Raw genomic sequence first — 21,297 nt, 5'->3', positions numbered from 1 at the left:
TATTTGTTATCAGCTCTATCATTTACTTGCCTGAGTGCGTACATTATAATAAGCCTAGGCGCTCCTGAAGACGACGATGACGGCATACCAATAAGAGACAAATTTTGTCAATATCATCCAATAGATGCTTACCTGCTTAGAACATACAGGGAACTTTGTTATTATCGGAGACTCCTTACGGAACCTTCTACAGAAAAGTTACTTCCGGATCCTCTAAAAGAGCATACCAAGTACACTTTAGTACTCGAATTGAACGAGGTTTTGGTTCACTCAGAATGGACTCAAGCTTCTGGAATGAAATATAAAAAACGTCCTTGAATTCAGCAATTCTTGGAGTCCGTAAAACATAACGAAAGATAAGTTTATTAGATACAACTGAACTACTTTCAAAATTGCACGATAATGACGTATGTCGTTGTCAAATGTGGCATAGGAATATACTAAAATACAGTCAGATTTACTTTAACGTTTTACGCTTTAGTTCCAAAGTTAGTGATGCTGGAAATAAGAAACCTGTGAAAGGTTTAGATGAAAAGATTCCTAAGAGAAAATCTAGAGGTCGATCGCAATTAGTTTACTTGTTATCAGCTCTATCATTTACTTGCCTGAGTGCGTACATTATAATAAGCCTAGGCGCTCCTGAAGAAGACGATGACGGCATACCAATAAGAGACGAATTTTGTCAATATCATCCAATAGATGCTTACCTGCTTAGAACATACAGGGAACTTTGTTATTATCGGAGACTCCTTAAAGAACCTTCTACAGAAAAGTTACTTCCAGATCCTCTAAAAGAGCCATACATTCAGCCCAAGTACACTTTAGTCCTCGAACTGAACGAGGTTTTGGTTCACTCAGAATGGACCCACGCTTCCGGGATGAAATATAAAAAACGTCCTTTAATTGAACAGTTCTTGGAGTCCGTAAAAGACCATTACGAGATTATTATTTTCACCCAGGAACCAGGTATGATTGCTTTTCCCCTAGTAGAAGCCATAGATCCCCAAAATGTGATTGCTTTCAAGCTGGCCCGTGATTCCACGAAGTTTACCGGAGGTCGTTACGTTAAAACCTTGTGCAATCTCAACAGGAACCTCTCCAAGGTTATTTGTGTGGACTCCAACAAAGACAACTTTCTGTTTGATAACGAAAATTTGTTCTGCATGCAACCTTGGGGCGGGGACGACAAAGATACGTCACTGTTGGACCTGGTGGGCTTCCTCAAAGCTATCGCTGACAATGACGTGGACGATGTAAGGGAGGTGTTGCGCGTGTACAGAAAGTACGAAGATCCCATAGCGGCTTTCAGGGAGAACCAGAGGAAGATGATAGATAAGTTGGAGAAAGAGGCTGAAGTGGAAAGGAGACAGAAGGAGAAAGAAGCTCGATGGTCCAATTTTTTTAAATTGTGCAAATGAAATATATATTTTTTTAATATGGGAATACATTTCGGTTTTATTGTTTCAATTATATCAATAGAATTGCCTGTTGTAAATACCATATTGTGAATATGAATAATGTTTTCGAACTACTTATACTCTAATAGTCCGATTGGGCTATCAAAATCCGTGTGTTTTTAGTAGACCTTTTTTATGATTCTAAATAATTTTTAAGGTGTTAACGTTGAAATTTAGCGTACAAGTCGCTTCAGAAATTTTGGCATATAGTCGCTACTGTAGAACATTTTTTATTTTTATGAAAACATTTCCAAATCACCTTTTTACGTAGAATTTAATTATTGTTTAATTAATTATCAACTGAAAAATTGATTTTTTATTTGGGACGTCCTGTATATTTTTAATTAAATGAAAAGAACTTAAAATAACCTTTGTAAAAATATAGCACACTTGATATTTTGTTATAATCCCCTTCGAAATACAGAATTTTTAAAAGTTCGCCACTTATAACTAGTAGGCTTTGAACGCCTTATTGAAGATTTGCCCCTAATGGAACTCGAAAACATATTCTAGCAAGACGAGGCACCGCCTCCAAACGCTGAAGTTCACCTAACTTTTGCAGCCAATTTTGAGAATAACTGATTAGCTAACCAAGATTCCGGCCGTTAGCCGTCGAGGTCGCCGGACTTAGTGCCTTTGGATTTTTATCTTTGCGAAAGATTAAAGGTTCTTATTTTTAAATTGCCCGTATAATCTAGACAATAATTTGAAGTACTTAGCGGTTATGCGAGAGTATCTTTCACCCCCCACTGAGTTAATGAATTCTGCGAGAAATGTTCAATAACGGCCCCGTCTGTCTATAACAGAAGACGGTCGATATGTCGAACACCTGTAGCAAAATCTCATGTCTTGGTATGCTATTAATTTTTATTGTTATTAGATATAGTTTAAATGTGTTGATGTTGTTAAATATAGTTTAAATTGTTATAAAATTCTAAATCTCTCATTGCAAATATTATTTTCGTTTTAATTGCTGCTCACAGGTACAAGTTTTTGGCATTACACTCGGCGCGGTTCAAAGCCTACTTATTCAAAGTGGGCGAATTTTTAAAAACTTTATATCTCGAAGAGGAATCGAGCAAAATATCAAGTATGTTATATTTTTGGAAAGGTAATTTTAAATTCTTTTCAATGAATTAAAAATATACCGGGTGTCCTACATAAAAAATCAAATTTTCTGTTGATAATCGAATTATTAATTTTAAAAAAATTATACTTAAACAATTAAATTCTCCGTAAAAAGGTGATTTGGAAATGTTTTCATAAAAATACAAAATTTTCCATTGCAAAAAAGTTAGAGCGATTTGTTAAAAATGCACATTTTTGAAAATATTGAATTGACAATTTGAAAATATATGTTTTTTTTTTATAAAATTGAGCTCCAGACACCGATATTATTAGTTTTCGCCTATCTCCTATAGAAAAGGGGGTTTTCCTTTTAAAACGTCCAATTTGACCCACCCTGTATATGTAATTCCATTAGTGAGACACCCCTCTATCTCTTCTAATGTAATTGGTACTAAAACCAAGTACATGGAAAAAATCTCTTAATTTTCTTTAACGTAATTTTAATGTTATAACTATTCTAACACTCAAGTTTGCTCAATTTAGTAGGTACCTGCTTTTTTAGGAATTTCCTTTTTATAACATCGGAAAATTAATTTTGGGTATTAAATTAAGGCGATATATCATGCTAAAGATGATATATTTGTGCCGTAAGCGGTGACAGTTCATAAAAAATATAAATATTAGTTTTTTTGTACGCTAAATACATCAATTTTCGTAATAGAAATATGTACGTAAGTATATTTAACGGTAAATGGTTAGTTTTTAATTATGGAAAAAGAAACACGTAAAATGAATCATTGTTATTCGACTAGGACAATAATGTACCTATAGTAAAAACATTAATAACATTAATATAAACATGTCAGATAGTAACGATGTTTGTCAACAAGAAACTCAATATTAAACATTACAACTTCGAAATAAAAACATCCGTATGCCACACATATTATTTCTTCACTAAATATGAAGTAATAATATTCCATATTATCAATAACTTTAATAGGTATAATGTTCTCTGTAATTACACACAATTGATTATTTTTATTTATAGAATTTTATAGTTTCCTCAAAATATATGCTTTACATACTTAGCTAGTAATCAGTGTTTAAATTTAACCAAAGTTATTTATTTTATGTTTTATAAGCCATCTGGAGTGCTTAAATTAGTTTTATAATTTTTAAGAGCTGACCCTCACATTTGTCATGAACGAAAATATGAAATTATGTTTAATATACACTCACCGGCACGAAAAACGGGCACCTTAAAATGTTGATGTTATTTAAAGTTTAATATATTTTGTTCTAGTTAGATTTTGATGATTTTTTAAGCAATTTGTAGCTAAATTATTTGACAATTTAGTATCTCGTTCTAAATTAAAAATGAAAGTTCCCATCTGTCAATTATAACATGCAAGGGAAAACAATTCTATTTTCTAAAATTTTTGACAGATGAATTTTGGCAAAATTTTAAGGCGTGTTAAGCTGTCGTGTTAAACCACACCCAAAATTCCAAACACACGTGCAAACAAAATTAAGGCTTGATTAAGGTCTGTAGAGCTTCAGCATTTTCCATAAAATAGCGAGCAATTTGTTACAAAACCATATAAATTATATATCACTGTAATCATAATCATAAAACTTCATTCTATTTCCGTATTGTAACGGAATTTTAAATTATGTTTTTATTTTCTAAAAAAAATAGTCCAAAGATAAGGAATATTTTGTTGATGACCATCAAAATCTTAAAAATAAAGAAGTTTAAAAATGTGCTACAATACGGATATAGTATAATCCTTTATCTTCCCTTCATCTATTATCTCTTCTTCATTTATGTAAAAATGCCTAGCCAGTTTTACATCAAACGTTAAATGCCGAACGCTTATTTTGCTACTTTTTCGGACTAGTGAAATGAACGCTTAAAACTATCTATACTAGAGTAACTACCCAACAGCAAACAGACAATAACAATTTGATTTTTCAATTTCAGTGACATTACATAAATCATAAACACTATTTCATAGGTCTGTTTACTGGGACCAAAAGCAGAGGCATGGTTTTAATGTAAAAATTATGAAAAAATGTTAGTGTCTTCTTCCAAAATGAATATTTCCAACAAAAATAAAGCTATTGAGGTGAACCAAATAGTATCGAGAAAAGATGATGAGATCAAAAATTGTTAGTATCTTTTTCAAATGCGAATATATCCAACAAAAATAAAGCTATTGAGATGAAACAAAAAGCAAATTGTCGAGAAAAGATGCACCTAGATGATAAAATTATTTTTAAATTCCTTACTTTGTTAACATATTCCACAGGGTGTTTCAAACTTTCACCAAAATATCAACATTTTGTTTTCCGTAGTATAATCGACAGATGGGAACATTCATTTATAATTTAAAAAAAGATTCTAAAGAGCCAAATAATTTCGCTACAAATTGCTTAAAAAATCATCAAGATCGGTCTACTAGAACACAATATATAAAACTTTAAAATACATCAAAATTTTAAGGTGCCCGTTTTTCGTGCCGATGAGTGTAAAAGCCGCAAGTACAACAAAAATTACAGGAATTATTGGTTGCAAGAAACGATATGATGGTGTCACACTATCATCATTTTTTTTAGCAAAAAGAACAACTTCACAAAATGAGATTAAGTGATGAAACGACTAAGATATACGTACTTGTATGCTTTTGGAGTCCTTCAGTATTGCCACATTCTGGCAACTACCCGCACTCCTCATCCTCTTCGCATGCCCGGTGGCCTCCCTACAAATCCTCGAATACAGCAGCAGCATCATCACCCATATCAGAATAAACATCGGGTACACGACGAAGTTCATGTAGTTCTGCGGAATCACTTCGATCAGCTCGCACACGGGCGCCTGATGCCAGTCGTTCCACATGAGCGGCACCACCGCCACCGAGAAACTCATGCACCACCCTAAAATAATCATCACCAGCGACGATTTCCTGGTAATGAGTCTGACGTAATGCAACGGGTACACTATGGCCACGTACCGATCGGCTGCTATGAATAGCAGGTTGCATATGGAACTGGAGCACGCGAACGAGATGAGCACGAATCGCAACAGACAGTTCAGTTTGTTCGCGCCGAAGTGTTCGACCACGTAGAACGCCATGTGGTACGGCACGCTGCATCCCACCAGCAGGTCGCTAACGGCCAAGCTGAAAACGAATTGGTTTGCGATGACGGAACTCAATCGCTTGCTGAACAGGATCGCTCCGATGGTGAGCAGGTTACCGCTGAGGGTAATCGTGGTGGTGATGATGTTGATGACGAACCAGGCGGTGCTTCCGCAGTACGGTTCTTGGTAGAAACAGTTGGAACTTTCGTTGACATCGGTCATGCTGTCCGAGGTTCCTATCAGCACTGTTCAGGTTGAGTTCGAAATATTGACGGCATCTTCGATGAGTTGTGTGGTGTGGGTTGCTTTCCAAGAGCGTTTAGCGGTTAGCTCGAATGTAGAAGCCACTGATTTAATCAGCAGCGTCCTGTATGAAGATTGTGAAGCGGTCGGTGACGTCACGGTTTTATTCTAAACAGATTGAAGAAAATTATCAGTTTTTTTTCTAGAAATTATCATAAATTTACAGGGATCTCTTAAACCATATTTTAGCCTAATGATTTGACATCATGTATGAGGTAAATGGTTCTTAAAATATGTCTAGGCAGTGGAGACATGCTTGTTCTGTGGTAGGCAAGATTCTTTCTTTTTCAGTCTAATTTAAATGTTTTGTCTACTTCTGTATTTTCAGCAAATATATTTTGACAGCCATTTTAAAAGGAAATTGTCGAAAAAAAGTAAAAAATACTGTTTTTCTTAATAAATTTGAAATAAGACTGGGTCATGATAATCCTTTATTTTGTTTATGACAATGGCACACGTATTCTTCAAAAAGTATGGCTCTCTGAACTTTGGAATATATAATTTTTAACTATCCGTTCCAAATAACAATAGATTATGTATGTACATAGCTTTTTTCCCCTCATATTTTTTTGTTCATTCGGATTACCAAATCTAATCACCTAAAACGTATGGGAAATTTGTTGTTTTTTTTTTATATTTTTTTACAAGTGTAATTCAACCTGTGTAAGGTTGGTCTTGTTTTATACATTTTTAAACAGTTTATTTTATATCAATTTTAAAAATAAAAACGTCTAGAAAATTATTTAATAACATGTTTGCCTTTTAAGCAAAACACAACAAATTATACTAGAATTTATACTTTCACTCAGAAATGCAATTTCAAAGTTAATTTTTGGGACGGTGCACAGTGCTTCGTCCCATGGACAAAAATCGAAAAAAAAGTTAAAACTTACTAATATCTGAATATGTAATTTTATACTTAGCAACTTAATTTCATACTATAGCAATGTTCAACCATCCTGTATATTATTTTTCATAAACAGCGTTTTTTGTTAGCAAATATTTTCAATAAAAATAAATTTTGCGATCATTATCTTATATTAGCAAAAGAATAACATTCATAGTAGTTCTGTATATGGAGTTAAACGGTATGTACTTAATTGAAAGCCACTATAGATATTGTTAAACAAGGTATGTACTTTAAATTTATTTCTAAACAAGTTCGTTATTGTTTAGTTTTTATTTATTTTTTAAGAAGATTCTTAAATGGGTATAAAAATTTTACGTTTTCAAACTTCAAAAAGTCATTAAAAAAAAACATATCAAAACATATCGTATTTATTGAATATTTTTCTTGTCATATTCATACACTTTTAATTTTTGTATAGTTCACCTGCGTCCGCTTGCGACGAACTTTATTTTTTAATACTTTTCAGATGGAGTAAAATTGATAAGCAATGCCGATCTGGTTAATACTTGGCTTAATCATAAGGACAAGAACTCAAAATTATTTATATTTCAAAAAATGTGTTCTTTATTAGATATTGATGAACCTTCCAGTCCAATTTAATAACCACTTGTGCCTGAGCCCACTATGTTGGAGCGAAATGTGGCATAAAAAATGTTTCCATCTTTCAATTTATGTATATTTTTTTTTTTTTAAACCTCATACCCAAGAAAACGAAAAAATAATATATGGATATGGTCTATTAAAGAGGTAACTATTAACATCCGAACCCCTCATACCAACAAAAAGAACAGTAACAACGCGAAAAAGTAACATATTAGAAAATTATGTACAGAAATATCTTATATGTGAGGATATTTCATCTACCTGTGATTTGGATACTATAAATTTGGAAGGTTCTGTCAGCAATGATTCTTCTGAATCAGAGTAGTTACGATCTATGCATTTTGTTGTCCTAAAGTAAATTTATAGTATCTAAAGTTTTTTTTAATTAAATATATCATTAATGTTTCTTTTTCATTAAAGAAAAACATTTTTATCTTATATTAGGTTTATATTGTAGGAATCATGTTCTAATGTTATTCGAATTCTTTTTATCACAGGGATTTATTTAATATTTACACCGTTTTCATACTATAAATTATTATTTCCTTAGATGGAACACAGCTCCAACATTTTTATTATTTATAAGATTTTTTTTCATAAACGTGGGACTAAGAACATCATCATTTAGTACAATGAGAGGACTCATCATTTGTGTCAAACAAACCTAGTTTGAATAAATTGCCTACAATAAAAGAGAAGTTTTGCATTTTTGTCCTCTAGAGCCATATGTTCGAAGCACTGTGCGGTGGTACAATTTTCCATAAATAATTTTGTTCCCATTTAATATACATTATAAGGCATCTATAAACAATTTAATTCAATTTAAAATAATGGGATGTATCTCTGGAAAGTTACAAGTATTGTTTTATGTTTTGCATTTTACACAAAAAAAAATCAAATTAAATTTTCAAAATAAATTTTAGCCTAATATGTATTTAGATGTTACTTTATTTATAACAACCTTTATTAAGATGTATCATATATTATTACTTGTGTTTTTATAACCTAAAAAATATGGAGGGTGACAGTTTGAGAGGTGTCAATCTTATGCACAAAAAATAACCAGATAGATCTCGAATGCATATCGATTGAAAATATCGTTGCTTTCTCTGTACAGTCTCATAGAAATATCTCAGATACTGCTATTATTTTTTGATATCACCCTGTATAGATTTAGTTTCTCAGACCAAGTTTTTAAACCAAGCCTAGTTTAGACGTTATGCCGGGTCCAGACTAAGCAGACAAAACAACGACATATACCGTGACATGGTTTATATGCATCATTTTTTTTAGTAAATTTCAATATAACAGTTTTTAATATAATTTCAATAAAATTTTAATACTGCATCAAATAATTCAACTAAACAAGTTTTCAACTACTAAATTACCATCACACTGTCTACAGGGTGTCAAAAAGATAGAGAGATACCTTCTTCGGGGAGCATTTTAGGGCATATGTTTATAGGAATTTTTGTTTTATTTTTTTCTCTAGAACCACCCACCAAAGTTAGATGCACTATTTTTTGACACTCTGTATTAGTTTTTTATAAATATTTCAAATTGTTTTTGATAATGTTTTTTTATGATACAAGAATTTTATAAAAATACAAATGCACAATGTTTTCATGTCTGGCGTTTGAATAGCCATTACTTAAATTAAAATATTTGGGATGATTGAACATTTTTAAACATTCTCTCGAAAATGGATGGATTGATTTATAATGTATAGAAATTCCTATGCAGCTATTTTTAAGAACTAATTTTATTATTTTTCGTTATTATTATATATTAGACGGTTTTTTACTCACTTAATTGTGTAAACAGAGTTATTATAACTTATCTTGATTTATTAAAAAATAAAACATGTCAATTTCTAATAATTAAAATGTTTTTATAATAATAACGTATCCCTTTTTAAGTATATTATTTATACGTATAGTTTAAATTTAATTATATGTAAAATAACTGACCATTTTTGGCAATTTAAACTCATACCATGATAAAAATTGGTTTCCTGAAAAAAAAAAGAATGACTAATGATAATTTACAAAGGAAATCATTTACAGATTGTTCGTCTATAAAAAAAATGATTATGATGTACGTGATTATGGTACGTTTTTTGCCTTGTTCTAACACAATTATCATTGTTACTACATTAATTCATCATTGTTATTATTTTGAAAAGTAATTCAAAAATATGGTTCTGTTTTAATTCGAATATTTTAATAACGAATATTTTTAAACTGGAAAAAGGTTTTTTTTTTAAATAAATTCATATACAATATGGAATACATTTTGCTCATTCATTCAAGTTTTTTTTCTGCACATATGCAAATCTTTTCAGAGCTGGTAGATCTCGATAAAAGAAATATATTCCCTCTTTGCCGTTTTTTTCAAATAAGTCCAAAATAACCGAGGTATGACTTTGAAAATTTCCAAGAAATTGATTTTTTGTTTAAATCTTGAGGAACCACCGGATCTTTTCTGAGTTTTCTTTCTTTTAAATTTAATATACCACGTATGTTGCCACGTATTTTTTTTTAATCGTGGTTTTGGGGTCGAAATATACTACCCCTAAAAATATTTGCACTTATTTAAGGCTCACCCTGTATATATTTTTTTGACCAACCTTTTCCAAAGGGATCTACTAAATATAAAGAACCGTGAAGGAAATCTTCAGTTTCTTGGTTCAGAATTTATGGGGTTGAAATATAAATATTATAAATATTTTCTTCTTGATGTTAGTTCTTTAAAAATGTTATATTTGGAGTAAAAAATTGTATTTCGTTTATAAACATTAATTATTAAGTTAAGCTTCATTCAGAACCTCGCAACTAGTGGAATAAATTAGCGGTTTCAATTAGCGTAGAAGTGTGTTCTTCTAATATCAATGTAATCATTCAGATCATCAAAATTAGTGGTAGTACTTTTCAATTAGTAGAAAAAGTTAACGAACCTTTAACTTTTTCCACTAATTACACTTGTGAATTGAAATTGTGGTAGAAATTTAAAAGTTTATTGTTTTATAACCTAATTATTAGGCATTCTGTATGGATACAACTGACTACTGCAAGCTGTTGCTAGGATATCCTATTAATCTTAATTGTATTTTTTAGACATTGTGAATAATCGTAAACTCTTGAGTATAATTGGAACCACTAATTTATTCTACTAATTTCGAATTTTTGAACGAGTCTTTAAGTCACAGTTCGGTATGGTAAATATGAAATATTTGTTACAAAAATATACTCTTAATTGAATATTACCTTTATTAATAATAAAAGAGAATAACTCCAAAATATACAATTTTTCGTTCATTCAAACGATCTCGCACAACAACCGAAATGAATAAATAACAACAGATTCGCGTATAACTCTCTGTGTCGATAGTTATAATCACTGGTCTTATTAAGGCCGATTGCTACTACGATCGACTGTACGGTTCAGAAGTCGCGATAATTCTGTTTCCGTTCGTATGATAGATTCGCGGCAAAGAGTCCATTGCGTCGTCCACGCGGTCCTTGGCGTTTTCGCGAGCCTCGTGTATTTTGACGGAGCGCTCGTGCCTTCGACACCTGTCTTTGTCGACGACCTGTTGATCAGTCGGCAGCATCTCTGTTTTGTTTCAGTTTTTTTACATCTTCAAAATGTCTTAAATATCTTGTTTTTTTTTCAGTTTATTTGTTTATTTGTTTGTCTCATTATTTTCTTTTTTTTAATATTTCATCTTATATTTTTTTATACTTTATCTTTAATTTTTTTACTAAATTATCTATTTTGTTTAGGGTGCCCGGTGGCGTAGAGGTACAGGCTCTCGTCTACCAATCTCAAGGTAGAGGGTTCGAATCCCACATCCGGCCTTTCATCAGCCGACTATTTTTATTAAAATAAAAATAGTTTGGGTACCTAGGTCGACTCAGCCTTAAATGAGTACTTGGGATTCACAATCCTGAGGTAATAATAGGCAGTTGAAGCGTAGTGCTAGCCACATTATCTTCCTTGTATACCGAACGGCTATAGTATGGCCAGCTGTATCTTGCTACTCCCAAGGCGTTAAACGCTATAAACGGGAGCTATTATTATTATATTTTTTTAAATCTCGCTTCTAGCTTCTTATGTTTTTATTTTGACTGTTTACGTTTTTGTTTCTTAAAGATTTTTAAAATAATTTTTTTTTCTTTTTAGCGTCTAGTATGATTATGCGATTTGAACTTATGTTTGTATTAGTATTTAATGTTTTTTTTCTTTAATTTTCATGTTATTTTGTTTATTTTATTTCTTTGTTTAGTGGTTATCAGTTTTATGTGTGATAGATCGTATTCTTTTTTCTGTTTCTTCTTTAAATTTTCACGCTAAAGTCATTTTTGTAGTTCATGAAATCAAAAGTTTCAATACCACATGGATAATTCCATTCGCGAGCTTCACTGCAATATACAGGGTGGCCCGAACTGTATTCCGGAAACTTCGGCAGCATATTCTGCAGATAAAAATAAGTAAATAAGTTCGTATAAGTGTATGTCCTAAAATGCTTCGTTTCGAAGATACAGGGTGTAGAAGTTTCATTTTTATTTCGATTTTTTCCAAATAATTTGTGAAGTAATTTAAATATTTGGATGAAAATTGGTGTCTGGGAGTTTTTTGACATGAGAAATTTGATTTTGATGTCAATATGCCTACTTGTAGGGAGCGCCACCTGCATATTTTTTTACTGGTTTGAAGAGTAATAACTTTTCGTCCATACCTGTATAAAATGACTGAGTAAAAACTATACATTTACGACGTCTTTTACGTAAAAAAGGTCTCTCGGTAAAAATCGCTACGGGTAATGGTTCTCCAGATATTTGAAAGCGAAATTAGCAATACCCTGTCATCATCAACATATATTGACAATACCTCGACATAAATTAAACATGTTCACTAAGTCGTTTTAACTGAAATCATAAATTTGAAATGTTTTTTTGCCAAAAGTTCAACAGAAACTGTATTATCATCATTTTTTCGCAGATAAATTTATGATTAATTTAAAAAAATAAAAATTTATCAAATATATTATTTCACTGAAATAACTATGTACTCAACGTGTTTATTTTTTGTCAATAATGACATGTATTGACTATTTCCATTCTAAATATCTTGAGAACAGTTGCTCGTAGCGATTTTTACCAAGAGACATTTTTTAGGTAAAAGTCACGGAAATGTGTATTTTTTCACTTAGTAGGTTTTATACAGGTACGGACGAAAATTTATTAGTCTTCAAAATAGGAGGCGTATTGACGTAAAAATCAAATTTCTCATGTCAAGGAGCTCCCAGACGGCAATTTTCATCCAAATATTGACGGTACTTCAGAAATTATTTGGAAAAAATCGAAATAAAAATGAAACTTCTACATTCTGTATCTTCGAAACTAAGCATTTTAGGACATACATTTATACGAACTTTTCTGCTTATTTTGATCTGCAGAATATGCTGCCGAAGTTACCGGAATACAGTTCAGACCGCCCTGTATATCGAACAGAATATAGAGATTCGGAGTTTTGTTTATAGAAAGTGATTACGTTTAAACCCCTTAACGCCAAATAACTAATTCACCAAAGTTTTATGTATAAATTTGAAGTCCTTTGAATCCTTATTGATATAAATACCGTATGATCGAATAAAAACGGTGTCAGCGATGGCTATGACATGAAGATCGCTGTCATTTTATATGTAAAATTATATGGGAAATGTCATCGATCGTCATTTCATAGCCATCGCTGACGCCGTTTTTATTTGATCATACGGTAGAATGCGCCGATACACGCTCATAGTGAACATAATACTTCCTTCGTCGACCATTCGGCGATTTGACCGAATTGACTACTAATTTGGGTATTGATATATTTAAAACACACAACGTAACTAAAATGGAAAAATAATAAAAATTAGACGAATAGTACTGTCGCGACCTAGCTTGGGGGTTGTTTGCTAGGGTCGCTATACCAGGTTCTCTCTTTTAATCAAGCAACCATTAGAAAAAATATGCATTTATTAAACATACAACTACATACATAAGGAATAAATGTAGATGATACATTTGGAAAATGCCAAGACTTAGGGGTATAAACCCAAGTTGACATCTATTTAAGTCTTGACAGTACAAAGAGGAAATAACTATAAAATAAATAATATTCCTAAAATAAATCTCTTATTTTAAGAACCCAGCGTTGCATTTTAATCTCTCCATCGCATGTCCAAGGGCCTCCAATAATATATATTTGCCAATAAATCTTCCAACCCTTTAAAAGTCCAAATGAACTAGCTCGCAGACGACAGTCCTTCGGTCACGCCACGCGGTCAAATACCTACCGAATGCCTTCCCAAAATCATGAATGACTTGCCCAAAATCAAAGCGAATTAGATATTCGGCACGCGCTTTGGGCACGCGTCTCCGTCTAATTTTAAAACAACGTTAAACAACCTTATTAAAGGATGTTCCCGATCAAAGTTCTTCCTGTATAAACAATGTTATACCGAAAACTTAACAACTTAATAAGATTCGATAAGATTTATAGTTTCAACATTAAGTTACAGCATAACTTCAGTAGTCCGGGCAGATATCGTACCGGCATAGGCCCGGATTGTCGAGGAGTCCGGATTGCTGCTGGAACTACTTAAAAATGATTTCACGAACTACAAAATATAAATACCAAACAGAAAAAAGAAAACGATCTAGCATACAAGAAACTGATAACCACTAAACAAAGAAATAAAATAAACAAAAAACATAAAAATTAAAGAAAAAATAAACATTAATATAAAAATAAGTTCATATCGCAAATTATACTAGACGCTAAAGAGAAAAAAAATACTTTTAAAAATCTTTAAGGAAGTAAAACGGATATAGCCAAAATAAAAAAGATAAAATGTGATTAAAAAAAAAGAATAAATGAAAAAAAAAATATAACTGCTCAATTAGTTGATCAACACAGGTGCTGAGGAAAGTGGACTTTCAAAATGACTAAAATATTCTATACTAATATATAAAATCCTGAAGTGACTGACATACTGATTAATCACGATCCTGCTCAAACCACTCAACGTAAGAAGTTCAATTTTGGCATACAGGTTGATTCTAGGGTGTAGAGGTTCGATAAGAAGGGATTTTTCGAAAATCCAGTTTCAAGAGGGTGAAACCACCCCTCAAATATTACAATATTTTTTATTTAAAAAACGGTCAAGTTTCCGAAAAAACGCTTCAACATGTATATTTTATTTTGTTTTTTTACATATTTTAAGATTTTTTAAAAATGTATACAGGGTATTTCGAAAAATCTGGTCATTGATTAATCACGATCCTGCTTAAAACGCTTGACGTAAAAAGGTGATTTTTGGAAAACAGATTGACTTTAGGGTGTAGAGGTTCGATAAGAAGGGATTTTTCGAAACTCGAATTCTAAGGGGGCGAAACTCAAATATTAAAATCCCTCAAATATTAAAATATTTTTTATTTAAAAACCGGTGAGTTTTTCGGAAAAACTCTTAAACACGTATATTTTATTTTGTTGTTTTACATATTTTAAGATTTTTTATAAATTTATACAGGGTGTTTCATAAAATATGACCATTGAGTAATCACGATTCTGCTTAAACCGCTTGACATTTAAAGCTGATTTTTGGTAAATGGATTGACTGTGGGGTGTAGAGGTTCGATAAGGAGGGGTTTCTCGAATCTCAAATTCCAAGAGGGTGAAAACGCCCCTCAAATATTACAATATTTGTTATTTAAAAAACGGTTAGTCTTTCGGGAAAACGCTCGGACAAACATAATTTATTTGGTTTTTTTACATATTTTGAAATTTTTTAAAAAGTCATACAGGGTGTTCCAAAATGTTGGGTAATTTCTTAACCACGATTATGCTTAAACTGCTTGACGTAAAAATTTATTTATGGCAAACGGATTTTTCGAAAGTCAAATTCCAACGAGATGAAACTACCCCTCAAATATTACCAAGTTATATAATAATATCGCCATATTGTTTTTTCTCATGCTGACATAAATGTGAGAAAATTTTATCCAGTTTGTATGTTAATGGAAATTCTTGCTTTGCCTTATCATCACCATCACAAATGATTAATTCGACGCGAACGAAGTCGCTGGTACACGCGAGTACAAAATATAAAACAAAAGAAATAATAACTATTAGAGAACTATTAACTATTAAAGAGATTACGTTAACGTAACTATTATTACAAAAATGTATTATTACGAAAACATAACTTTTACAAAACGTTAACGGCTTATAATAAATGTATCTGCTATAAACTACAGTGTTGGTGTAAATGAACTTTAGTGATGCAAATATGACTATTTCCATCATTCCTATATTATTTTGCCTTCTAAACATTCAACTTAAGTTTAGATCTTGTTTAAAAATATGGCCAGCTACGGAGTAAGTTACCTAAACATAGGTTTATACTACCGTTGATTGAAAGAATTGGGAAGATGCGCAACCTAATGGGCAAATTCGTGACAAGGCTGATTTGGTTTTCCGTTACGTTTTAAGTGCTGTACGGTGGAGCCACCACTCGTTCTGCGGCTAATGCATAATACACTCATTTTCTCTAATTCGGCCAGCGAAGGCATTTTGAAGACTGTGTGGAACTGAAAGCGACAGTGTTGCCGGATTAAAATGCGTAATAACTGTAATACGTTCTGTAAATGTTTTTAATACTTTAAATGTTTTTCATCGATAATTTAAATGTTATTACAAAAACATTAAAAACCATGGCGTCGCGTCGTGTGCTGTACGCAGTTGTAGGAGCAGGAAAGGTATCGACTTGAAGAAACTCACCGGAGTAACATTTCACAGGTAACACAAACAGTGTCCAGGTCCGTAATGACCGAATTAACGAATGAACGTTAATTAGAATTTTATGCCTATTTTAAGTTTGGTGTAGTAATGCCAAGTAATTTGTTCATTGCGATACACACGATTAATATTACACAAGGATATTACATTAGCTCAAGGCAAATTTTAATCATTGTTTGCTTTAATTATTTGAAGTTTTACCTTATCCGGTCCTGTTCAACTAGTAGATTTTTGCTCCGCCCAAACAACGAAACTGATACCGTTTTAAATCCTACAGAAATACGTGTAGTAGCATCTCCCCTCTCTTATTCCTCCATGTTGCATACTAGTGATGGGCATTACGATTCTTTTTAGTGAATCGAATCACACGATTCAATTCTTAATATTGAATCGACTCCTACGATTCGTTCACTTGAACGAACCACATGCAGAATTTACCTTTCATAAAAACAAGAATCGTAACTGGCACTACCGGGGATAATTTGGTCGGACAATTACTTAAGGGACCAGAAAAAGAAAAAAGAAATATATAGTTCTTTCATTTGTTTTTCAACATTTTATGGCACTGGCGTAATTAGATTAATTTTTTTACCAATAGTATTTACTGGATATTAAATCGGAAGCAATTGGCATTGACGACGTGTCCATAAAAATGATTTTGTTTTGTTGTCCGTATATATTGCCTATAATAACAAATATTATCAATAGCTGTCTTTTATCTAACACATTTCCAGATGAATGGAAAATAAGTAAAGTTCTACCAATGCCAAAAAAGTCACAACCCTTAGAGCTTAGCGATTTGCGTCCGATAAGCATTTTACCAACGCTTTCTAAGTGCTTGGAAAAGATAATGAATGCTCAAATTAAAGTATATCTAGATAGAAATGTTTTACTTCCGAAGAGGCAATCTGGTTTCAGACAGGGATATAGTTGCACAACTTCTTTACTTGATGTTGTGAATGATGTTCTTAGAATGACAGATATTGGAAAAACAACAGTCTTAGTTTTACTGGATTATACAAAGGCATTTGACACCATTTCTCATAAACTACTTTTGGCAATATTATCCTATATAGGTTTTTCCGCGGACGCGGTTGCAATGATTCATAGCTGTTTGTCTAATAGATATCAATTTGTTCATACGGAAAACAGGCAATCTACTAAAAATAAAATTCTGAGAGGTGTGCCTCAAGGAACCATATTGGGCCCATTACTTTTTAATATTTATGCAGCACAAGTTTCTACGGAAGTGGTTACATCTAAAACATACTTTTACGCCGACGACACACAGTTAAGTTATTCATTCTTTCCTAATGACATAGATAATGCTAATAAAGTCTTAAATAGTGATATAGATAAATTGGTTAAAGCTTCCAGTAAACATGACTTAATTATTAATCCTAATAAATCTTCAGTGATAATTTTTGGTTATAAACGCCAAGAAGTACAAAGTAAATTAAAGATAATGGTTGACAATAAAGAATTAAGTGCTGTGTCGTGTGCTAAGAATCTGGGAGTTGAACTGGATGTGGATCTTAGATTTAAAAAACATACTGCAAAGCTACTTCAGAGAGCATATAATTTAAACACAAACAACAAAGAAACCTTAAGATGCTTTATCCCCATCGTAAAATACTTGATATACCAACTAAAATAAAAATTACCGATACATTAGTTCTTAGTCATTTTAATTATTGTGATGTATTGTATGGGCCTTGTTTAGACGTTAGAGATATCGCCAGAATAGAAAAAGTTCAGAAATCTTGTTTGCGTTATATATATGGTATTCGGAAATATGATAGAATATCTCATAAACTTAAGGAGGCAAAATGGATGAACATGGCAACTAGGCGTAGACTGCACTCTCTGACTCTGTTCCATTCAATTATAATAAATAAAAGTCCACCTTACCTTTATGAAAAAATACAGTTTCGAACTGATATTCACAATTTAAATTTAAGGCACAGGGGTCTCATTTCACCCACTCCGCACCGATCTGCATTGTTTGAACGATCTTTTACATTTAATATTTATAGTATGTACAACAATCTAGATGTTAAGTGTAAGAACTGCTCTTTGGGTGAATTTAAGATAAAAGCAAGAAAAATACTTTCTGAATATTGATTAGGTTGCATGTTGCGTGTAGGTGCTGTTTTCTATCTGATTTTTGTGGCAAATTTTAGATTGCCTTTAGTTGTTTTGTTTTTATTATATTTAAATTATTATTTTTTATATTACTTTTTTTTAACTTTGAGGCTGGAACTTGATCAGCAACTGTTGTTTTTCCAGCCTTTTTGTAGTTTGTAAGATTATATTGTTGTTTTTTGTATGATAATGTTTTTTAAACTCATCTGTATAAATTTTGTTGCCATTGTATATATACAAACTTCAATAAATATATTATTATTATTATTAGTATTAAATTATCAATCAATCCAATTCATATATACTATGTATTAAATACTTCTTAATATCAATCTAATAATTTTAGAGCATATTTAAATTCCGATTTAATAATCAAATAATAAATAGTATATAATACCGCATGATCGAAAAAAATGGCGTCCAGTTAACTTGGATATGAAGATCGATGACATTCCCATATAAAATGACAGCGATTTTCACTTTATAACAATCGCCGACGCCGTTTTTTTTATCATATTGAGCAAAGGCCATATTTATTTAAAGTTGCATAAAAACACGATTTCGTTTTTTTTAGTCCTACAATTAATGGTTTATAGTCGGTATTTTTTATTTTAGCAAAAAATATTAACGTTAAAATTAAATGCATTATACAGATACTCCCGTACACTCCCGTACAGTATAAATAAGTTCTTTTCCTGTATATAATTTTCTTTTCATTTGCATTTTATGTCCACGATGTTTGTTTAGGGCTTTCGTTCAAGTCTAAATATTGGTGCTCGACTCTATGCCTATATCACCGCCGTAGAAACGAACTAGTGGCATTGTGATCCGATTCAATTCTTACTACTCTTTTACGGTTTATCGTTCAATTTTTATGGATCCGTGCTGGCCACGATTCACTTGAACGAACCGTATTTTAAGCAGTGAGTCAATTCTCATGACTCTTTGAACGAACGAGCCGTAGAAACGAACGATCGCATTGTGATCCGATTCAATTCTCATGACTCTTTTTTACGGCTCATCGTTCAAATTGTATGGATCCTTGCTGGCACCGATTCAATTAAGCTAACCGTATTCTAAGCAGTGAATCGAATCTCACGATTCATTTTCAATACTCGTTCAAATAAACGACTCGTTCAATCTTTGCCCACCTCTAATGCATACGCAAATAGCTATACGGGGTATTTACGTTAAAAATTAATTCTTACCCTAGGCTTTCTAAAAACCTGAAAAATTATTTTTTTTAAATAAAAAAATTGGGTTTTGAACCAAAGTTTCAAATTTATTCCTATTTGTATAAAGATTTTGTTTTAACCCGCAAGAAAATTATTTATTTCGATATTGGCTAATTTCTTTTCATTTAAATAAATTTAATACTTTTGCCGTTGTTATCATTAGCTTTGTTTTTTGTCCGTCCTCTGTTATTTAAACGCGCGGTACTTTGTATCCGTCCGATTGTAGACTTTTACATAATTAAAATGGTTAATTTAGCGAACGCGAGCCCGGTAATAAATTAAAATTCGATGCCTCCGGCGTAATTTAGCATTCTATTAGTAAAATTAAGAGATACGGTTGGTAATTTAATCCGTTCGTGTACGCAATGGATGCCAATTGTAATTTATTACAGCAGTGTGGGGTTAAGTAGACGCAACTGCAAACAATAAAGTATATTAGGGCTTAAAGCAGAAAAGCCTTACCGTATCAATCGAATTGCGCAGTCAAAACAAGAAATAAATTGTCTAATAAAACTCAAAAGACTTATTGGTCTAACTTAATGATCTTGAAAATGCAAAAACATCAAGTTATGTGTATAAACATAAACTGTCAAAACAGTGTTCATAATTGAAACGTAATTCATAATGAATTGAATTTTTTATCTACATAAAAAAATGACACGTTTACCTAGGTATATGTGTGAACGAACCTCTATCTCAAAATACTATCCGCCCCCGCCAAGTCAAGCACAGCCGTACCATCCTTTTCTCGAAGGTATCAGACCACCAAAGGCACTTTTGACCACCCTGTAATTTCGTTGTGGATTAATTTTTACTACACATGAAAACATACTATAGCTGGCTAGGTTACGAAAATATCTCGTAATTATAGTTTATGAATTATCGCTTGTCAAATTTCTTTAATTTCGACATTGACTCACTGACAGATCATCAAAATTCTAAGGTACTTCTAGATGTGTCACTAACTTAAAATTTCGAATTTTATGTTGCTTTAAGCTTATAATGGAAGAAAAATAGGAAACATTCCGAAATATCCTTATGGATCAAAAGTTAGCTGTCTAGTCGCTACAGGTAACCGACTTTCCGGCGATGGTAATAGGAGGACCGGTGATACGACTGTTTGGAAACTTTTGATTTTTATGTAAAGGCACCTGTTCCATCTATCTAAAATATTATCAACGTTACAGTGTGCCCGATCATTTAAAAAGTGGTAGCATCTTTGTTATTTTAAATGGAACACCCAGTATATTATTACATTTTGGAAACTACTCCCATATCTCATAATTTTCCTATTATACTAACCTATACAGGTTGTTAACTGGACAGTTACTTATAGGGGAACAGAATGGCAACACTGCCTATTGAGAACGCATGCACTTATAGGGTTTTCCGCCGACTCGTCCCGTCGCACAGTGCTTCGAACATATGGCTCTAGAGGACAAAAATGCAAAACTTCTCTTTTATTGTAGGCAATTTATTCAAACTAGGTTTATTTGACACAAATGATGAGTACTCACATTGTACTAAATGATGATGTTCTTAGTCCCACGTTTATGAAAAAAAATCTTATAAATAATAAAA

The 21,297-nt window shown here is 32.1% G+C and overlaps 3 protein-coding genes across 3 annotated transcripts in view; 2 read left to right on the top strand and 1 right to left on the bottom strand.

Moving 5' to 3' along the window:
- LOC115880591 (5-hydroxytryptamine receptor 1A) overlaps window positions 1-6,072 on the bottom strand; it is a 29,401-nt gene extending 23,329 nt beyond the window's left edge. The window contains exon 1 of the mRNA XM_030897863.1: window positions 5,206-6,072. Coding sequence (XP_030753723.1) covers window positions 5,206-5,892 — 687 coding nt within the window. The 5' untranslated portion in view covers window positions 5,893-6,072. The remainder of the gene's footprint in view (window positions 1-5,205) is intronic.
- Window positions 1-21,297, top strand: part of LOC115880587 (serine/threonine-protein kinase SMG1) — a 122,793-nt gene that overhangs the window by 66,257 nt on the left and 35,239 nt on the right. The window lies entirely within an intron of this gene.
- On the top strand, window positions 407-1,480 carry LOC115880592 (mitochondrial import inner membrane translocase subunit TIM50-C-like). The gene has a single exon (XM_030897864.1). It carries the CDS (start codon window positions 423-425, stop codon window positions 1,416-1,418), a length of 996 nt encoding a protein of 331 aa, XP_030753724.1. The 5' UTR covers window positions 407-422; the 3' UTR covers window positions 1,419-1,480.

Source organism: Sitophilus oryzae, unplaced genomic scaffold (genome assembly GCF_002938485.1).
Source record: "Sitophilus oryzae breed Bouriz unplaced genomic scaffold, Soryzae_2.0 scaffold_1639_pilon_pilon, whole genome shotgun sequence".
NCBI lineage: Eukaryota > Metazoa > Arthropoda > Insecta > Coleoptera > Curculionidae > Sitophilus > Sitophilus oryzae.
The sequence above is the reverse complement of the archived record's forward strand: the minus strand, read 5'-3'. Positions and strand labels throughout refer to the sequence as shown.

Bases quoted from the DNA above. Each gene is read 5' to 3' on its own strand.
- LOC115880592 (XM_030897864.1), top strand. From the start codon at position 423: ATGTGGCATAGGAATATACTAAAATACAGTCAGATTTACTTTAACGTT.